Source organism: Alternaria conjuncta, assembly GCF_024043145.1.
Source record: "Alternaria conjuncta strain BMP 0040 chromosome Unknown scaffold_6, whole genome shotgun sequence".
NCBI lineage: Eukaryota > Fungi > Ascomycota > Dothideomycetes > Pleosporales > Pleosporaceae > Alternaria > Alternaria conjuncta.
Window position 1 is genome coordinate 567,687 of NW_026250095.1, and position 20,502 is coordinate 588,188.

The 20,502-nt window shown below is 53.2% G+C and overlaps 7 protein-coding genes across 7 annotated transcripts; 2 read left to right on the forward strand and 5 right to left on the reverse strand.

Annotated features, from left to right (window-relative positions):
• Positions 1-291: 291 nt before the first annotated feature.
• Positions 292-1,051, reverse strand: J4E85_004568 (uncharacterized protein; the record flags this gene model as incomplete). The annotated part of the gene is made up of 2 exons (XM_051468824.1): positions 292-431; positions 496-1,051. The coding sequence occupies 2 exons, from the start codon at positions 1,049-1,051 to the stop codon at positions 292-294; spliced, it is 696 nt and encodes a 231-aa protein (XP_051327039.1).
• Positions 1,052-1,618: 567 nt separating this feature from the next.
• Positions 1,619-3,719, reverse strand: J4E85_004569 (uncharacterized protein; the record flags this gene model as incomplete). The annotated part of the gene is made up of 3 exons (XM_051468825.1): positions 1,619-3,381; positions 3,434-3,638; positions 3,690-3,719. 3 exons carry the CDS (start codon positions 3,717-3,719, stop codon positions 1,619-1,621), a joined length of 1,998 nt encoding a protein of 665 aa, XP_051327040.1.
• A 1,067-nt stretch (positions 3,720-4,786) lies between these two features.
• J4E85_004570 (uncharacterized protein) lies at positions 4,787-5,848 on the forward strand (the record flags this gene model as incomplete). The annotated part of the gene is made up of 1 exon (XM_051468826.1): positions 4,787-5,848. One exon carries the CDS (start codon positions 4,787-4,789, stop codon positions 5,846-5,848), a length of 1,062 nt encoding a protein of 353 aa, XP_051327041.1.
• A 326-nt stretch (positions 5,849-6,174) lies between these two features.
• On the reverse strand, positions 6,175-6,722 carry J4E85_004571 (uncharacterized protein; the record flags this gene model as incomplete). Its single annotated transcript, XM_051468827.1, has 2 exons — positions 6,175-6,339; positions 6,441-6,722. 2 exons carry the CDS (start codon positions 6,720-6,722, stop codon positions 6,175-6,177), a joined length of 447 nt encoding a protein of 148 aa, XP_051327042.1.
• Positions 6,723-8,505: 1,783 nt separating this feature from the next.
• On the reverse strand, positions 8,506-10,939 carry J4E85_004572 (uncharacterized protein; the record flags this gene model as incomplete). The annotated part of the gene is made up of 3 exons (XM_051468828.1): positions 8,506-8,857; positions 8,916-9,079; positions 9,122-10,939. The coding sequence occupies 3 exons, from the start codon at positions 10,937-10,939 to the stop codon at positions 8,506-8,508; spliced, it is 2,334 nt and encodes a 777-aa protein (XP_051327043.1).
• A 415-nt stretch (positions 10,940-11,354) lies between these two features.
• J4E85_004573 (uncharacterized protein) lies at positions 11,355-14,073 on the reverse strand (the record flags this gene model as incomplete). The annotated part of the gene is made up of 2 exons (XM_051468829.1): positions 11,355-13,858; positions 13,908-14,073. 2 exons carry the CDS (start codon positions 14,071-14,073, stop codon positions 11,355-11,357), a joined length of 2,670 nt encoding a protein of 889 aa, XP_051327044.1.
• Positions 14,074-19,096: 5,023 nt separating this feature from the next.
• On the forward strand, positions 19,097-20,284 carry J4E85_004574 (uncharacterized protein; the record flags this gene model as incomplete). Its single annotated transcript, XM_051468830.1, has 2 exons — positions 19,097-19,546; positions 19,595-20,284. The coding sequence occupies 2 exons, from the start codon at positions 19,097-19,099 to the stop codon at positions 20,282-20,284; spliced, it is 1,140 nt and encodes a 379-aa protein (XP_051327045.1).
• Between the last annotated feature and the right edge of the window lie 218 nt (positions 20,285-20,502).

Below are 20,502 nucleotides of genomic sequence, written 5' to 3' on the forward strand. Positions count from 1 at the left end.
GAAAGCGAAGGACGTGTCGCTGTAGTGCTGTGGGGTGCATCAAGAAATGTATAAATTCCGATCTGGCTTTCTGATTCTTTCTCCTCGCATAAATTCCAACACTTCTTCTTTTCAACAAAAAATTATCAAAGCCATGGGAATGTGTCTGGTCTCTCTGTTCAAATCGAGCGTGGAAGCTTACGATGTCGTCCATCGATCTCATAATCAGGGCATGGTGGAACTCAAACTACTACATAGATTCATTCAAAAGCTGATATGAAGCTGATACGTCCTTCTGCAATACTCACATCTTCAGGCCATGGTCATATCAGGCAGCGCTCCTTTGTAAAACTCGCTACGCCCTTCAAAGTCTAAATCCAATCCCACGCATCCAAACTCCACCATCTTCTTGTCAAAGTTCTGGTACGTATACTCAATGAACATATCGATACCTGCATTGAAGTCAGCACCAATACATCTCAACCCAACTTCATCATCAAAGAGAAAGGAACTCACCACACCCCGCACCCCCAGCGGTCCAAATCTCCGCGCCATCAAACCACCCCTCATCAACAACCCACCTACGATCCACCCACTCCGTCCCAGGAAACATCTTCTGCGCCATGCCCAACATGACCCTGTTCGTCGTAGCCTTCTTCCCCTCCAACACCCCACTCCTCGCCAACCACATACCGCCCGTGCACGTGGTAAGGATGACTTTCGTCTGCTTACTCGCCTCTTTCAAAAATACCAGACTCTCTTCGTGAACAGTCGCGGGGTTCGGGCCGCCGAGGAGCAGGATATCGAGGTCACGCGGCGCGGTTGCATAGGTATGCGTGGGTCGCACGTACATGTCTGGGGTTACGTGGGCGGGCTCCATGGTAGAGGATATGTAGAGGAAGGTCATGGGGATGGCATGGGGTGCCATGGACGCGAAATGTGGGTTCATGGCTATGATCAGGTTGATGGTTTGGGGTGTGAGGTTGCCGAGGAGGTCGAGGCCGGCGAGGTCCGTCATTTGCGTTCCCTCGTATAGGACGCCGACGCGGATGGGGGTTTGGGTGGAGGACATTGTTGCTGAACTGTGAAGGTTGAGATGGAACTGAAACTGTGATGCTGGTTGGTGGTACGGAAAGTTGCTTAACGCCTTCAGCTACTTTATACATATCTACTCACTTCGAAATTTGAACGCATCGGATGAACTCTCAATCTCCGGTCCGCTGCAGCTTCCTACATGATATTGCATACGTACGATACTCAAAATGTCTGCGGACTGTATTTAGCGTCACGAACGAATGGTGGTTGCAAGAATGTTGCTGCCTGAAATATCGGGTGGAGACAAAGAACCGGAGCGGATATGTGTGATGCGCCGTGCCGTTAGGCGACCAGCATGATAGATTCAATTTAATAGCACTAAACGCCTAAGATAATTGTATAGGAGATACTCAGGATTGAGTTGTAAGTATGTACAATAAGGGAAGCGTCCAGAGAGTGGGACGATATGTGGACCAATATGCGCGTAGTGTACCATAGGTACGAGATGCTGCAGACGCCGGTCAAAACAAGAATGTATGATGGTCAAGCCATTAGAGATTAAGGAAAGTCGTGAGTTCGTGGGTATTGCTCAAAGAGACGAACCCTATCTGTGCGGTGCCTCTGAGCTGAAGCGACGGAATTCCTCCCTCGCGAGTTCTTTCTCTCGCACTTCGGAGCTTGTTGCGCTGCTATTATCATTACTGTACTTTGAGCTTGTCTGTCGAGTAAGATCGCAAGAAGCAGGAGTCTTAGGTTCGTCCGATCCCGCGACTGAGGTGGCGCGTGTTCGCTGGAGTGATGCGTCTCGGATGCGAGTGGAATCGCCACTCATGTGGTTCAACAAGGAGATAATTTCGAGACTAGGAGTTCTTGTCGGTCCAGTTCGGTGAGCTGGTCTCGATGACTCGGAGGGCTTCTGGATCGGGAGTTCGGGGATCTCTTCGATAGCAGGGGTTCTTGCACCCTGAGAATTGGCGCTGTTTGCGCGGCTGCGGATGACCTCTGTCTGCGGGAAACTAACGCGCTTCCTGGTCTTTCGGGATGGCGAAACACTTCCACTTTTAGATGGCATAGTAGGAGTGTAAACCGGTACTGGCGTTTTGCGATGAGATCTCGGAGGTGGGGTCGAAGGGTTGGCTCTACGTCTGTCACTGTTTGATTCCAGCCTGGCCAATGCGTCGGTAACCGCATCGCCTACATCGAACTCATTCAATTGGTGATGTTCAAGCTCGTATGTCTGTTGTTGCGGGGTGCCCCGACGCGATGGCGGATTTGTATGCTCCAGAACAGAACTTGCACCCGGCGGTGGCGTGGAAGCCGGCAATGGCCATTCAGCAGGCAGTTCTGGAACTGGCGGCACATTGATATCGGGGCGCGAAGCCTTGTCATTTAGTGTTGTCTTAGATGAGGCTGCGAAAGAAATGGTAGTGTGGCGGCTTCTCGATGAGTCGCCCGAGAGACGCTTGACCTTCCAGCTACCTGTGTTGTCTACTTCTAGAGTCGAATGAGGGTATTGTAGTGAATCAGCCAGTGTCTGGGTGTCTTCGAACACGGAAGACTGGTATCTGTGTAGCGTTTGACTTGAGTCGTTGGGGTGGGCCATCGGGTGAGCCAGAGTGGGCGGGGGTACGGTAAGATTCTTCTCGTTCTCGTCGTGCAAGTCAACGCGGCTCCTGGAGTAGTCACCTGACTTCCTGGCCCCATTTGGCACGTAGAAACGTAGGTCGACGCGAACCACTGCAAACATGATGATGACGAGGATCTCAGTGACAAAATTGAAGCAGTAGAAGCTTCCCTTGGTCAGGTACCACGGCAGCTTGATGACGTCGCGCTGTACATCAATCAATGGGGTTCCTGGAATCCAGGCCAGAACGCAGCGGAAGATCTGCCCGATGGAGAGAATAGACACCGAGATGAGGAGGATGATGATGTTGTACCTCAGTCGACCAGCGCCAAACTTCTCGACTTCTGTCCTAGGAACGAGGAGCGAGATGCCTACTAGGATAGCTGGCGCAAAGCAGAATATCGTAAAATATGTCTGAGCTAGGACGAATAGGTCGTGGAAAGCAGTAAGCTTGCTTTGGTCGCGTGTGAAGAACTGCCAGATCTGGCTTATGATGAGCATAAGTAGAGTGGCTACCAACAGAACCAGTCCACCTCGGTGAAAGATGCGGTACGGCGTTGACCATCCTAGGCGCGCATGCTGGGAGCGGACAATACGTTGGACAAAGAACCAGTTCACTCCGTACAAGATGATGGTACCGATGTAGACGAAGATATTGGCCGCGATGGCGAGTCCGATGTTCCTGGGATAGTTGGCCCATGCTATCCGCAGGGACATGGTGATGATTCTGATCTTGCAAAGACCTGCAATGTGTTAGCCGTGTGCATACTAGTCAATAGGACTGAAAGGACTTACCGAGTATAGCGCCATTGAAGATGAACTTGTGCCCGCGATGCTTGTTACCCTTGAAGATCTTGATGTGGATAACGCCAAAGATCAGGTAGAGTATGAGAAAGACAATGGCGAGAGGTACGTCAGGCACAATGGCAGGGGTTCCACCCAGGCCGGCATTGAGGGGCGCATATGGAGGGCCTCGACTGGCTTGCCCAGAAGCTCCAGACTGATCATGGTTAGTTGCGCGTAGAAGGAGGCTGGAATTGACATCACTCACTGGAGGTCCTTGGGTTCCTTGCTGCGACATCTTTGCCCGTTTGATGTTGGACGTGTGAAACGTTTGCTGCAGAGGAGGTTGGAGAGAACCAAAAAGCTCTACCTGGGAGGCGGGAACGAGGTGGTGTATATCAGGTTCTACTGCCACGCGACTGATGCAGTCTAAACGGTAGTATGCATCGCTTAGAGCAGAGCAGCGGCTGACCCAGATAAGCAAACTAGATGACGACTATGCAATAACCATACCATGTTCAATCCCATTGGATGGACGGTCGTTCCATACGACGGGCCCGGCCTATCCGCAGCCGTGCCTAGATGTGGCAGCACAAGGCCTCACTGGATTGGGGCTACCGGCTTCTGCGGTGAGTGGATACCTACCGCACCCGTGGTACGCGAGCGATCTTTCCGCAGATCTAACGTTTGCTATTCTCAACGCATAGTATGCTTTTTCTCATTCAGTCTCCTTTCTGCGGTGTATAGGTGTTCTTGCATCTTGAGGAATGTACAACATGTTTTCCATGACCAAGAACACTGCTTACATTGCGCCGCAGTCAACTGTGCCTCAATAAGGTGCCTTCATGTTGACGTTATCGACGGCTGACGGTAGTACCGGGTCTCCTCAGTGATGCCGGAGATCAGCAGAACGCAGTTCCTGAGTGGATGGTCGGCGAAAACGTCAAACGAGCACCGACCCAGATGAACCCAAACCGGGACAGGGCACTGCCTTGGGCACGGTTCTGAATGATGCGTCCATCGGGGGGTTTTGCAGAACAAAGGCCGACCTGCTTTTGCCCCGAAATAGACGTCGCATGTGAAAGCCTAGAGGAGGCTGAGAGATAAGGTGTCGCACTTGCATAAAGGAGCGAATTGAGCGTGTGTCAAGCTAGGGAAAAGGAGCAGTTGAGGTTGAGAATGGATATCTTGAGGTGTGGTGTGGCGGATGGCAGCTACCCCAGATTTTCGGAACGGTGAAACTGATCGGAATGATGCTGGAGCTCGACGTTGCGTGTGTCCAACCACAACGTTCAGCACATCGTAATCTCGGCCAATGCTTCCTCCAAACCCCGTCGTAGTTTCCGCAATTTCGTAGCCTTCGCCATGCCGCCCAAGACTAAACAACGCGCGGTCAAGTCCGCCGGCACAAAGTCCAAGAAAGCCATCCCACAGCCCTTCACCGCAGCCCCGGCTGAACTCGAGACGCTCCTGTCCACCTTCGACCGCTCGCTCGTATACATAACACATGTCGATGTGCATCCAGCCTGGTTCAAGCGGCGTATATTCGGCGTCCCCGTCCTCCTCAACACGGCCATAACCGCGCTCGTACTATGGCGCCTGTACGTCATCGGGCCTCACTACTGGGCCATCCTCATGTCCGTCATGGGAAACCACAATGAGACTACCATATACTGGGCAGGCACGCCTTGGGCAACTCTGCTATGGAGGGTAGGAAAGCGCATGGCAATGTTCATGCTGGACTTCCTACTTTTCCGGTTCGTGGCGCTCTGGCCGTTCACCTTCTTCATTGAGCAGCCAGGCAATCCCGTGAGCTGGCGGTGGAATGTGGGCTTTAGGGACGAGGAGGTATATGTGAGGGTCAGCAGAGGATGGGGAGCCAAGGACCTGCTTGGGGAGGCTGAAGGTGGAAGTGGGCGTGCAGGCGCGGATAATCCCTTCTTCAAGACCAGAGTTCTGCCCGCGGTTGACAAGACGAGGTTGAGGGAGAAGACGGGATATCTGTTGATGGATTCAGACTTCGACCTGGACTTCTTTGGCATGGTTGCTGCCACGCAACTGCTCGATCGCAAGGACATCACACTCGACCACCTCCGCAAATGCGTCTTCGTCTACGTCGGCGACCCTGAAGCAGAGAACGGACAATGGGCCGTCTGGGAATGCGCGAAGCTCGACGAAGGCTCGGAAACCGAAGCGAGGGACAAGGTCATACAGTTCAAGGACCGGCTCACAGCCATGGGCAAGGAGAGCTTGTTCTTCAGATGGGTCGAGCTCATCCAGTACGAAAGCAACGCTCCGGGTGGCTTCACGCAAGAGCGACAGATAGCTGCCGCCGAGAAGGTGAAGAAGATGTTCGAAGACGAAGGAGTGGACTTCGAGGTATTTGAAAAGGAGATTGGGGGTATGGATGGGTTGGCAGGTGCATAGGCTGGACCTAACGTCGAGTTTCAGGATAGACAAAAAGGAAGCATGATTGGGGTGCGTGAACGCGTTGATGAGATACCCAATTTTGTACATTTCGAAGATTTACATCTACTCGTAAAGTCATGCCTACGTAGCATAAAAGGTTATACATGATTCGTCTCGGACTCTCCGCTCAACTTCAGCCTCTACTCCTCAGCATCTTGCCCAATGATCCACCTAGTATCTTGGCTTCCTTGCTTCTCGATCTTGGTGTTGGACTCGCATGCCTCGACTCCCGTGTCTTAGACTCTATGGGAGAAGTTTCCCTGCGCCTCCGTACGGCAGTGCCCTTAGCCTCTGCGCTGCTGGAAGAGTTGAGCGTGTCGCTGCGTTTCCGAAGACGGCGGGTAGGACTCGAAGAGGAGGTGGTTTGCGGGTGTGAGTGGGACTGAGAAGTAGCATGTGGAGATACGGATGTAGATGTCGTTCTGCGTCTGCGCTTCTCTTCGGTATGTCTGGACTCTGGTATCCGCGCCGCTGCAGGGCTAGGAGTGCGTGTCCGTTCTTGTTCCCGTTGTTGATGTTCTTGTGTTTGTCTTTCCTGCTCGGCAATCACACTTCTCCTCTCCATGTCTTCCAATTCATCGATGGATACCTGCACCACCTTCTTCACTGGTGCAGCCTCTTCTCGACGTCTTCTTACAGGCACGTCACTCCTCGACGCAGCATACGCGTCTAGAAGTTTCTCAACCTCTTTGCGATTCGCATCTGTGCTGGCTAGACGGACAACTTCCAAGACGAGGAGGAAAGCGATAATGTAGCCGACGAAGAAGCCGGTCCTGGCCCAGAACTCTGGATTGATCAGGAACGAGAAGAGTTTAATTGTGGCGAGAAACATTTTGGCGTTTTGAGAACTGATCTTGCGTTGAACGTGGGAATGACCGAAGGATCGTAGTGTAGGCGCAAGCCAGATAGTGAGGTCGAACAGAAACGAGGGGCGGCGACAAAGAATGAGTGATAGTAAGCCTTCCGACCCCAAATTACGGCGTAAATACGGCGTCGTCGTCAACAAGAAGAGAATGTACTGTGTGCGGCCCGCGCTCGAAAGATAAGAATGTTGTTACACCGCACCGTCCGCAAGTTGCTAGACCTGCTTCACGTTGCTTTTACCTCCCTCGCGCAGCAGCGAGCCCCTCCACCTTTTAACGTCCTGTCAAGCCCCCACAGAGGGCGGCATACTGAGACACTTCGAGCCCACAAGGTACGCGTCCCAGGTGTTCCGCCCCTAAACCTTGCGAACGACACCCCAGAACCGGGAAACTATTAATGGTTGGAGGATTGGATGGGCGGCGCTTGAAACCAATCAGCATGTTTCAGCTGGGGTGATGCAAGGGTGTCTGAGTTAGCAGGTGTTTGAAGTCCGCAACACCATGCCGGATGCAGATGTGAACTTGTCTAGAAGCGAGGAGCGCGCGCCAATGATCTGGGGTGGCGGCGCGATTGTGTATCAGTACCCAGGCGACGGTTCGCGTTGGTCGCTCGTCATCGGAGTCTGGCCGAGCAATCTGCAAATGGTGGCTTGCGTAGGTTTTGAGTTGAGGGGCAGGCAGAGTTTGGAGAGTGCTCAGGTGGAAGCCCATACGTCACGTGCTGCGAGGACGCGCCGCTGCTCGCGGGGCAACAAGCTGCTACCTAGGTAGCCTTTCGACATCACTGATACATCCAACAACAGCCGCATTGCGTATCGCATAACGAGCACTATAGTATATCGCATTCGCGAAATGCGATACTCTGCTGTCTGACGACCACCCCAGAATATATTCCTCGTTGTTCCTTGTCGACGCTGCCCAGGTGTTCACTCATGCCCTGACCTATGTCGATTAATCGTCGATTACATGACGGCATACTTCTATTACACAGCGTCAGTAGATACAAGATCAGGTACTACTTCTACTCCCATGTAACGGCAGTATCAACCATGTGAGACGCGTTGCTGGATGGTCCACCAACTATCGACGCTCAACAGCGAGAACAGCTTTCAAAGAAGGGAGTAATCCTGTCGTTTAGAGTGATGTGCTAGGCAAAGGCTTCGACTACGCGCGCTATACTGGCGTAGACAAGGTAAGTAGGGCTATCACCAGGTCGCTGTTGAGTAAACACTGGGCTCCACCTTTCACGTTGAGTTTGAAGCTGAGAGACCCCGCCTGCGCGCTCGAAGTTACAAGTACAGGCTTGATCATTACGGCTGAAGCCAAAGCGTGTGAAGAAAGGCTACGCCGGGAATTGGAGAAGGAAGAGGAAGAAGCCCGAGAACTGCAGGCCAAGCTTGAACAGAATAGACAACGCGCTACTCGAGGCTGATGCCAGATAGGTGGAACTATCCAAAAAGATGCGAAGCAGATGTCTTAGTCCTTCATTCCGTCTCGATCACAAAAGCATCTTAAAGCCGAAGTTGAGGTATGCGATAAATTTCTTCTTATGCAATGATCAAGGATCAGTCGATAAACCAACATGACCCTTGCTACTCACACGCGATATCCAAGACGCTATCATAATAATACAATCGTGGCGTATCCAACTCCTGTTTCAAACATGCGGCCTTAATAGACAAGACGCCTTCGCTGAATCAATGCGACAAAAGGAAAGTAATGAATGACCGTGACAAAAGCAATTCCTTGCCGTCACCTGCCCCCAGGCAGAATCTCGTCTTCAAACATGCTGTGATCCCAGCCCTTCTCCTCCATAAGTTTGGCCGCCTCGTCGCTAATCCAGTGGCTTTCCCTCATGGTGCTCCCAGCTTTGATAGTCTGGCTGGCACTGTAATTAACGGCCTGCGCCTCTTCGAAACCAAAGAACACACTCCACATGGTGGCGGCAATCCAAGAAAAGAAGGACGATATTGGTACCCACCAGCCTTGAACGAAGGTCCGGTAGATGACTGTGGGTATGACAAAGGGGAACTTGGGAGCCTTCATGTTGACGCTGAACGGGTGGGGCGACGAGTAAGCATACATCGGCTGGCAGTACATCTCGCTGTGAGACTAGTCAGTAACATTCCTGTACGCGTAACGGCAGAACAGATGCAACATACCAAGCAATCTCTTCACTTATCCACCAAGTGAAAAGGATTATCAAGAAGATACTCAAGCCTGTGAGCCCGCCCCACGCTCTCCCCCAACTGTTCGATGTCTGGCGCAGGGTCTTCAATTGTTGCTGCCAGAACAGACTTTTCCACCATCTCAACATGGAAAAGTTCTGGACATGATCGTCTATCGCGCAAGGGCATGCACGACTCACCACTTTGACTTTTTCGCCATTCTCGCCCTCTTCTACGTGCTCGACTTGGTCTTCGACGCGCTTCATGCCGCGGCTTGCGTCGCGAATGCTGGTCCGCGCTGCGCGAAGCCGGTCGTTCATGAGGTGGAGATGTAACAGTTCTTGCTGTCGCTGGCGCTCTGCCTCGTTACGAGGAGTCTCGGTCGGTAGCTGAAGGCCTTGAAGAGTGTCTTCGTCTATTTGGCTTTCACCTGACGGAGCGATGAGATCCTCGAGTGAGTTGATGGTCGAATCGCCGAAGTCGGCTGATGGCCGTCTGCCTTGAGATTTGGCTTCGTCTACGAGAGCCTGCAATGCAGACTTTGGAAGTTGAGGGCGAACAGGCTCTACGGACATGGCTTCGGATGGCTCTTCGGCCTTCTCAGACGGTCTTTGCTTGCGCGGACTGCCTTTCTTGGGTGAAAGTGAACGCGATCTGGACGCCACGGCAGGTCTTTGTACTGTACGCGGGCCTGGTGTATCGACCCAAGCACCAGTCACCACTGGCGTCTTTGGGTTCAGGGCAGGTCGCTCTTTCGGCATTGGTGTAGCTTCCACATGCTCGGTGCTTGCCGCAGCTTCCCTGGATTCAGTGTGCTCTTGCCGCACGATCGAGGTCGCTGCTGCCGCATCAGGAACCTCGGCAGAGACAGGCGTCTCCTCCACAGAGGCGGGTTTGCTTTCAGATTGCGTAGTCTCGGTCAGCACAGTCTGCGGTGCGCTGTCGAGCGGTGCCGGGGGCGCAGATTCCGGTCTGGATGGTGCTGCCTGTCTCGGGCTTGGTGTGTTGGATACTCTCGCGAGCCGCCGCAATAGATCCTGTGAGTCTTCTCTTCGATTCGGTATGCGTCTTGGAGGGACAGGCTGGGCCGTGGCGACTACTTCGCGATCTACTGTAGCTATGTTCTCAGCACTCTTGTACATGGCAACCGGCGGATCTTCCATGCCGATGCCCGTGACCGGTTGCGCCTTCCCAATGGACTGCCACGAATGAGTCCGCGTGCGCAGTCTCCGCTTGGGCGAAGGAGCTGGCTGTGTCACCTGATCTGTTATTCTCGCGCTGCTATCTACGGTGTCTACCGTCCGTATAGAAGACGTCCGCGGGCGCGATTGTTCGGGCGACCCTTGGCGCATTCTCTCCAGCCGGGCAGTGGCTGCCTGCTCCTTGACACTCTGCATCTCTCTCTGCCGTATATCGTCTAACACAGTGTTCCGTGGTATGTAAGGCGTGGATGCGATCATAGAGGCCTCGTTGAGCTCGAACGTAAGGTCCCACTCTTGCGACTGGTCGTTGCGTGGTGTGCCCTTGTGCGAGAGCGGGCTGTCTTCGACTGAGCGACGCGGCACGTTTGCATGTGCTTCATCGTAGTGGTCGTGTATTGTGTCGTCGGCTCGCTCGGGTGTCTGCTGCTGCTCTTCCTCGTACGTGATGGTACGCATCCAGTTCCGGTTGCTCCTGCTCTTCCTCCCCCATGTAGCTGGCGCGTGTATCGCCGGGTCGCTCCTCGCGCTCCCGGTGCTGCTGGGCGGGCTCTCAAATTTGACATGGCCATCCGCCCCAGCTACCGCGTTGTTCCTCTCCAGGTTGTCCAGAGTCAGCCCGACGCGTGGGTGCGTGCGTGCCTTCCGGAAAGCCTGCGGTCTGCTCCCCAGCGCCTGGTTCAGCCGCCGCTCGTCGCGCGCATTCTGGATCATGCGCTTCTCGAATTCGTCCTCGGCATCGTTTTCGAGATCGCTCAGCGCAGACCCGACGGAAGCTGCATCCTGCACGTCTTCCTGGGCGTATCTCTGCTCGTCCATCCCTGCGCTTCCATTGGCGCTGCGGGTGGTGGTCGGCCGCTGGAGGTGGGCGTAGCGGGTGTTGATAACGTTGGCCGACGGCGGGGGAAGGGTTTGGAGGGGCTGGCGCGTCGTCATTTCCGGGCAGCCTTCCTGTCGTGATGGTGCATAGTAGTGTGAGCTGCGCGGAAGCTGAATCTATGCGTGGCTAAGTTATGTTGCGGCGGGATTGCAGCGGTAAGCGCATTGGCTTGTGCAGTTGTTGTCAACTCGACGCGTCCCGACTTTCACTAGGAACGTGCACCACAGATCGCTGCAGGGATCTTATCGTCTATCTTGCCCAGGTGAGCATGCTTAGCCGACTCGACGTAGTTATATCGAAGTCAACGCTCGTCATTAGGCATTATAACATTATGCTTCGTATCATCATGCAGCCCTACGGCTCCTGGTCGTCTATGGCTGCGCATCTCTTCTTCACCATCTCCAAATCAGTATTGCCCTGCTCGTCCCTCCATGCACGCAGTACCTCCTCACGCATCACCCTCCGTGGCGCTCGCTTGCCAGTAAACAGCTCGAACTGAGCGAATGCCTGCTCGGGGATAAAGTCTAGACCGTCCATGTACGTCCATAGCTTCTTTGGCGCGTCGCGCACTTGCTGCGACAGTGGTGTATTGAGCGTCTTGTATGCCGTCTCCATCACGACACCGCCAGTCGGACTCTCCATCCACTGTGGAGGTAGCGAAAACTGCGCTGCTGGGCCCCCATCTATCGGATCCGTGGGTATGCACGAAATGATGATAGTAGGCTCCCGGAGATGCTCCGGCCAGCACTCATCGCGCGATTTCAATATCGTCAAGTTCGGTCGCATCTGCCGCATCTTCCGTGAGCTGACTTGGTCCACTGAGCTCGAGGCGAGCCGCGAGAAGTGCTCTACGAGACTCTCGGCTCTCTTGTAAGTCCGGTTGAAAATGGCAATATTCATTACACCCAATTGCAACAGCGCGTAAACAGCTGCCCTCGCCATACCGCCAGCCCCAATAATGAGTCCGCACGTTGACGGCCGTACCGCGTTAGCTGGAGAGAGACCACGTCGTACGCAGGACCGGATCCCAATCCATTCAGTGTTGTCTCCATAGAGAGCTTGGACAGGCCCAGACTGGTTGCGCTCATGAAAGAGTTCGAGGTCGCTTGGGATGCTGCCATCGTCCTTTCTCCGACGTACAGGTATAACCGTGTTGACAGCGCCAATCGCTCGGGCATGTTGACTCAGTGAGTCTACCAGCGCCATTACCTCCATCTTGAAGGGCTGTATGACAATGGACCCACCGAAGTTCGGCTTGCGTACAAGCTCCTGGAGACGATTCACAGTCGGGCTCTCGATGCGACTGAAAACGTGTGGCATTCCGCAAGCATTGTACGCTGCATTGTGCATCGCTGGCGATACGCTGTATCCTAGGCGCACACCAATGATGTACATTTGCATGGGGTCGAATGTGAATGAATTGTAGAGGGCTTGTGTCACTTCTTTAGCAGTAAGCCAAGAATCGCGTGGGTACTGTGCTATTGACGCAGTATCGTCAGCCTCGTCCCTTTTCGAGGCCGCAACAACAGGCGTAAAATGTTGGTTGAAGCATACGGAGCGTCGACCAGCTCGTCCTGTATTATAACAAATCAAAGGGATCTGGGCATCCTGCGCTGCCATTCGACGACTGAAGCTGCGAACTGAGACATCGTCATCAATGGAATGAGCTGGCCGAGTAAATCGAACGACGGAACACCCAACACGTACGGCCTTTTCGTACTGTGCCACCCAAGAATGATCCTCCCATGGCTTGTCGGCATGTAGATGTCCGATCATCTTGGTTGTACCACGAGAGTTGATGACGTCCGCAAGCGCGCCAGGGTCCAGCGACAAGTCGATAGTCGCGTACTCAGGGACCAGGCGCAAACCATGATGTATGTATTCCAGATAGAGTGTTCGGCTGCCATCCGAGGTAGAAGTAGGCAGCACATGGTATATGATCGGTACCACTGTGCTTCTGCGTACTTTCGACACACAAGCGCTAACATCGTCCATGAGGGTGGCCATGGGACGTTGTTGACTCAAATCAAGGGTGATCTCAAAGGCGTCAGCGCCAACTTCTAGGCTCTGAACGTCGGCGTCTGGAGCAAGTATGTCTTGCAGCGATACCTGCACGGCACAAGTGTATTTCCGAAGCTCGGTTGCTACATCGGACAGCGGATAACCAGGTTCTAGTGGTGGAATGGACGCCCCAACCGACTCATCCGGAAGCTCGGGAGTCGTTATAAGCGACAAGTACTTGAGGAAGGTCCTCTGCGCCCTCTTCAGTGTGAGAAATGCTGGAGCCATGGTCTGGTCATCTGACGTGTCAACGTTCCCGGCTTTGGCTTCGGATATGTTGTAAAACTCGTAATTAGAGCAGCGCCGTAGCATAGGTGCGGTAAAGGCGAACATGTCATTGAGTCTCTGCATGTCAGGCCGGCCCAGGTAGCTATGCAGGCTAGGAAGATCGCGCAGTACATGTACTACGGGATGTGTCCGACCGAAGTCTTGTATCAAGGTTTGCCCATTCCGCTCCAGAGAGACACCATTGCAGACAAGTATCGCGTCGTGGTCATGCTCATGAAGAAGACCTCTTAGCAGTTCTTCTTGTCGCAAATTATAGTTGGCCGCACCGAATTGCTTGCGGTATTTGGCAGTAGAAAAGCCCGTTGTGTCTTGGAACATGTCATCAATATCGACAACGCGCCTCCGGCATGCCATCGAGGCAATGACAGCCAGGGTGGACTTGCCAGTTCCTGGCATACCGAGAAGCACGATGGAGGCATCCTTCTTGAACGTGCGGCGGCGATAACTCGCAGGAGGGGCGGGGGTGGGGGCAGCGAGAGGAGTGGAGCGGGTACCGAACATTGCGGAGGCTGTCGCTGGTCAGTATGCGACCGATCAAGGTACGGGTTATTTTCCTACACATGTCGCCCACACTGAGCTTCCGCCTCTGACGGGATCCACCAGTCCTGGATGGAGCGGCCTCCCCTGAAATTGGCCTATTGTGCCGGCGGTAGAAGTCACTGGTGGCTCCATCGTCCTCGCCCAAGGACGCAAAGACGCGTTTCCCAACCACCACAGAAGCCATAGTCGAGACCTCCAGGATGCGCAAGACTTATTTCAGGTACCCCTTGGCCCCCGGATCCGGTATCTGGTGTTCGGGAAGTGTGCTGTAGTTCCGGTGATCCCAGGGACAAAAGGTGAGGTGCGCTGTATATTGCTGAGCCGGGTGTGTTTGCGACCTCTATGTATATGCATGGTAAGGCCGTAAACACACAAAGAACCCCAGTCAGCCTGGGGAGTAGGGGAAGAGGTTGTAAGAAGGACAACGATTACATTTACGCGACGCCATGTCGCGATGGTGGTTGGGTACTGGCGCAGGCTACTTGTGTGCGAGGAGCACTCGCACATTGCAAGTTCCGGATAAGCTATCTTCCCCCTCTTTTGCGCCTTCCCGACTTCGCCTGGACACGCGACAACTTTGCACTCCCTTAACGTGCCTTGAGGGCGTACGAAAAAACTATCCGCGGGTCAATTATTACTCACACATGATAGATCCCCGGCCTTGCAGCTGATGAGCTCCGCGGCGCAGGTGGACAGTTCAAACGGTGGGTTGGCGGCGCCTGCCACCGAGCTTTGCCGCGTTTACTCATAATACCGCAGAAAACAAATCCGCGAACCATGCGAAGACGTCATTGGCAATTTTGTCACCCGAGATTAGTTTCGGCACCTGCTCACTCGCTGTCTTTTCGTCCGAATAAGGCTCATGCCTGCCCAAGCCCAGGCAAAGCGCCGTTCCGCACCCCAGCCGGAGGAGAAGCCTGCCAAACGAACCCGAGTATCACGAGCATGTGACCAGTGCCGTGTCGCCCGTGAGAAGTGCGACGGAGTACAGCCAACGTGCTCCACTTGCTCAGGAACGTCGAGAGAATGCTCGTACACTGCAAATCCCAAGAAAAGAGGTATCCAACCTGGCTACATTCGCACTCTTGAGCTAGCACTTGCCTATTTGTTCCAGCGAGACTCTGAAAATGAGACAGCTCTCCATGAGAAGCTGGCGCAAGAAGGAGCATCTTCACTACTATTGGGTCGTGGTGACTCGAAAGAGGCAAACAAGCTGCACAGACGATGGCGGAAAGCGAAATTTTACACCGAGGTGGATAAGCTACTATCTGGAGGAGAACCTTCGCGTCATGAACAATCGACTGGAATTTCACCTCATACCAGTGATGACGACTCCGGAGCAGATGAGTCTGTAGCTGCACATGCTAGCCATACCCAGGATCGCAGCGCCTACCTACAGGAGCATGTCGAGCATGCAAATCTCGATCAGCTTATGGCAGCGTCATCTGAACCAATATTGGGAGACAGCTGGAAGCTTATAGAGGTCTACTTCACCAACGTACAATCCTGGCTTCCAATCTGCGAGAAGCATGACATCTTGAAGACTGCCTACGACCTCCCTGTTCAGGGCATTCCAAGTGTATCTGGTCAGCCTGGATCTGGCTTGTTCGCTGAACTATGGAGCGTGCTGGCGGTGGGATCACTTTACGGAACAGCCATGACGTGTAATCCGTTGGACTCTTCATCAGTAAAGCCCAGGAAACTATACGAGCACGCCAAGTCGCTCGTACCCAGTGAACTGGATCGCCTCGACATTGGCCACATCAAAGCCCTTCTCAATTTGGTTGTCTTTAACATGTTGCGAATACATACTGGAGATGCCTGGTTGCTTGTTGGATCTGCCTCAAGGGTCCTGGAAAGTGTAGACCAGGTGACGCTGATGAGTAATCCCAGAGGCAAGCATGTTTATTTTGGTTGCTTTCTGCTCGATAGCATGCTAGCACTTCAACTCAAACGGCGTCCGCATTTCCGAAGAAGCGACTTCGTACACCTTGGAACCATTGATGAAGACGGTCTGGAAGAGTGGCAACCATGGTCTGGCTTTCAGGATCCCTCACACGCAGGAAGGCGAGCCCCGTTACTCTCTCTCAGCATTTACAACAGTCTTGTCGACCTTGTCGACGTACTCATTAGCATCGAAGATACAACGTCACAGTATCTTTACAAAGATGCGGTCGAGCATCTCGAAAGATGGAGAGCGCTGATGCCTATGAAATTAGCTCACATATGTTCCGACAATACTTTCGCGATTTTGACACCACCGGCCGTCTTACTGTTAACGACGTATCATTGCGCCTCTTTCGCATGCACTCCGTCTGACAGAAGCCTCCACCGGCTGTTGGATGTGCTAGACCATTGCTTCGAACATGCTTCCTCTCAATGCCTACCACCAGCAATCCGGTGTCTGATAGACGTTGTCAATAGGCATGCAGCTCGCATTGTCCTGCATGACGTATACCACATGCGGCTACAAAGACTGCAGGAAAAGGTCATAGCCTATTTTGACGTGCCGAATCATTTGCAAGTGCCGGAGAGCTCGGTCATGCCTTTCAGACAGCATATAAACGATGCCCATATGGTAACTCCGGATCCAGGACAATCGATGTGTTCAAACACACGTCCTATAGCTCAGCCGGTGGCAGTCCCTCAACATACGCTGCATCCGGGCTCTACTCCGTCTCAATTCGATCCTCGCTGCCCAGAGCCTACCAGCGATCTGGAGAGCTTTTTCGACGAATTGGCGTCACTGGATAGCACAACTAGGTCGAATTCCCAACCACAATTCATGCAAAACCTTGGCTTCGGTCCAGAAGCGAGCATGGCCGACTTGTTCAGCGAATACACACCCATGCAGTCTTCGAATTTCATCCCTCGCGAGGACACCACGCCGACACATCTGGATCAATATAACTTCTACGATGCCAGCTGAACTCAGCTGTCCAGTTGCACTGTCAGACTGCCATAAATTTCAGTCTTCCGCCCTCGATCTCGTCTTGTCTTCCACCACTCGATGTCGAACATATATAGTATGTAGCGGCATTCATCCGATCTCTGGACTGTATCCCGCAGATGGACGTGGAAGTAAGATTTACTCTTTGAAGTCCCTGCACCCGAAGTACTCTTCCAAGGAAATATCACTGTATTCCATATTCCCCGGGCTAGTATGACGAAGCGATTAATGGAGACAACCTTCACGGCCTTTCTCAACTCTCTTATCGCCATGACGCTTGGAAGAACGAAGATGCGTTGTGGTATCCAACGACAGCACCGGATAGGATGCCTTCCGGCCTATGGGTTTACTCAAAGGCGAGAAGACGAGATTGCCCTCGGGCTGGCTGCCGCTAAGTAGGAGACGTTCCTGCATTTCGGATTTGCGAAGGGGTTGTTCGGGGGAGGCTCAATGTGCAATGCTCAGGCCACCGACGAGGCTGCACAGCCAAGCAGTGGAATTTTGAAACAAGAGGCTACGGACCATTTAGTCCTCCGACCGACCGAACTTCGAAACAAGCTGCTGACAATAATTGGCATGGATATAATTGTCATCTGGGTGATTCCAGATAGACGAGTTTCTCGATATCTCCTTGGTACATCAAAGCGAGGCGCAGCACGAACGGAGCAATGCCCTACTCGAGTATGAGTCGATACGGCGCAGAACAACGAAATAGGAGGACATGTCGCATCGTGTAATGTACTGCAATTCTGGCTAGAAATGCTAAGAGTCGCCTTGTCCTAAAGTAAGACTTGCCGGCAGCACAGTCCACGATGCCTAGAAAAAGTGGTACGGAGGTCCGCGCCGTCAGCTTATGCGAGCTAACCTACCACTCCTCTCAGATCAGGGTCCTGACTATACAAACTTGTATGGGTACCTGAATTCACCGCTAGGGCTCGATGTTCAGGGAAAATGGACAGGGGTCTGTATAGACGAGTACGGAGTCGCTTGGAACAACGAGACGACATTGGTGTGAGACGCGTCTTGGTAGCGCGTAGCAGTCTTATTCGTGATCTTCGGTTAAAATGATACTCCGGGCTTGGAGGAGGGTGCAGGGTCATCGGTGAAAATTTGCCGTGATGTTCTTTGTTGTTGTAACATACGGGCCAATGTCGGTTTGATTAGAAATGGATTTGTATTACTTAGAAAGACGGTTGAGGGAGAGATCTCGAGATCGATGTCGTCATGCATCGTTGCTTGAATCTTGGTGATACCTTGGAGTGATGCTTGGCTATGACATTCACGGTTGCGCGAGAGGTTTAATTCATACTGTCGACGCGTGTTGCTTGTAAAAGCATGCGACTGTGCCACCAGCACCGGCTCCGGCATGTTGACCAGTGGTGGGTTGAGAAAATAACAAACAAGGCTGTGTGAAGAGACGCGCAATGGTTCCTTAGCCACATGGCGTGTCCGCCCGATCTGCTGTAGGAATGTTCGATGCTTGCATCGTATGCCCAAGAAACGGAGTTAGGTACGCGCCCCAGACCTTCGAGACGAGCTCGATTGGGTCATGGTGTCGTCTGCCAAGCTACTGGTGCATGCTTACCCCACACTTTCCGGATCGAGCGGCGCATGCTTGTTGCACTTCACCTCAGCCCAGCGTCCTGGGTCTAGAAACAACGCGGACTCTCTCAATCGATTTCTGACAGCCAGTCTACCAAGCTTGACCAGGAAGTCGCAAGCACTACTGTAAAAGAGCGGCCGCTATGGGTACCGTCGTTGGCAGAAAACCTCCAAAGAGCAAGAGCTGGTAGAGAGTGAATACACACGGGTGATCAACAGCCTCAACGTCGCTATTACATGCCACCCAAGTGCATGCGGAGAACGCTAGCCGCTTGTTGGTCGCATCTATGTACGGCTTCAGCTGTGTCATAGCTCCACTTGTGCGATGACTTGGCAAACTCTTTCCCGTTGTCACTGGGCAACATCGCGAGCTACAAGCTTCGCCCTGGAAGGCCGTGCTACGAAAGGAGGCCTTATTGGCCAGCATGGGGTGCGGAAAGAACTGGCCGGTGGCGTTTGTTCGAGATGTGCTTGGAAGAGCAAATGCCAACCTTGCTGAGGCCCGGCGGAACAATTGGTCTGTGGCTATGTGCATGGGTGGCATAGTACTTATTGTCCAGCTTCCCCTCTTGTTGTGTACCATCTGGACAATCATCCACCTCATACTACCTCCTCTCGTGATATCCTAGTATCATCAGGTCGGCCTGTCATCAACATGCTCAAGCAACTCTCCGTCCTCGCCCTTGCGGGCTTCGCACTTGCTCAGAACGAGACTGTCCCTGATCTCGCTGCCGCCTTGAACTCCACCGACGAGCTCTCCACCCTCCAATCGGTCATTCCCGCAGGTGTACTCGAGTCTTTGGCTGGTCTCACCAACATCACCATTCTCGCACCCTCCAACAGTGCTTTCGGAAAGATCGACAATGAGACACTTTCCAGTCTCACTTCCAACGAGGGCCTCCTCACCGCCCTGCTACAGTACCACGTGCTCAACGGTACATTCAGGTCGACCGACATCACCAACACTAGCACCTTCGTTCCTACAGCGTTGACCAACCCAATGTTCACCAATGTCACTGGAGGTCAGGTCGTCGAGGCAATTGCCATGGATGACAGCGTAATGTTCTACAGTGGTCTGCTCGCCAACTCAACTGTTACAACAGCCGTATGTGCTCTTCTCTAATTTTGTCTTTTGCTTAGCTAACAAACGCAGGATGTTAACTTCACTGGTGGTGTGATCCACATCATCGATAGTGTCCTGACTCTACCTGAGAACACTGCCGACACCCTTTCTGCCGCCGACCTTGTTGCCCTCCGCGGAGCCATCAACGCGACCGACTTGTTTGACACCGTCAACAACACCCCGAACATCACCATCTTCGCACCCAACAACGAGGCTTTCCAGAACATTGGCTCTGCTCTCGGTAACCTAAGCACTGAGGACGCTGCCAGCATCCTTACCTACCACGTCATCGCCGGCACCATTGGCTACTCTTCTACCCTCGAGAACGGTACCAATCTCACCACTGCCAACGGCGAGCAACTCACCATCACTATTGGTGAGGGCGGTATCTTCGTGAACAACGCTCGTGTCGTCGCTTCCGACATCCTCATTGCCAACGGTGTTGTTCACGTCATCGACGAGGTCCTCAACCCCTCCAACGCGACCATTGCCGACTCCACCTCTGACGAGGGAGAGCCAGCATTCGAGGGCGCAACTCCCGTCTCTGATGTTCCCTTCACCAGTGGCCAGCCCACTCCCACCACCAGCATCGGCGAAGACGCTAGCGATGCTGCTGACCCCACCAGCACTCCTTCCAACACTGACAACGCTGCCCCCAGGCAGACTGGTGCCATTGGCATGAGCGCGCTGCTCGGCGCTGCTGCAGTTTACTTCTTGTAAGCGTATACAGGTTCGCAAATTGTGTAAGGCTTGTTGTGTGAATGATATCCATAGGGGGTTTCTTGTAAGGGACGATCTTTATGGAGTAATGTAATATACCTCAGCGAATTACTCGCTCATCCAGTCACGTTATTAGACATGAAATCGAGATTCATTTTACTCTTCGTAGCTAATTGCGGAAGTATGGTAGTTCGCGCATCCGATATCCAAATGTGACT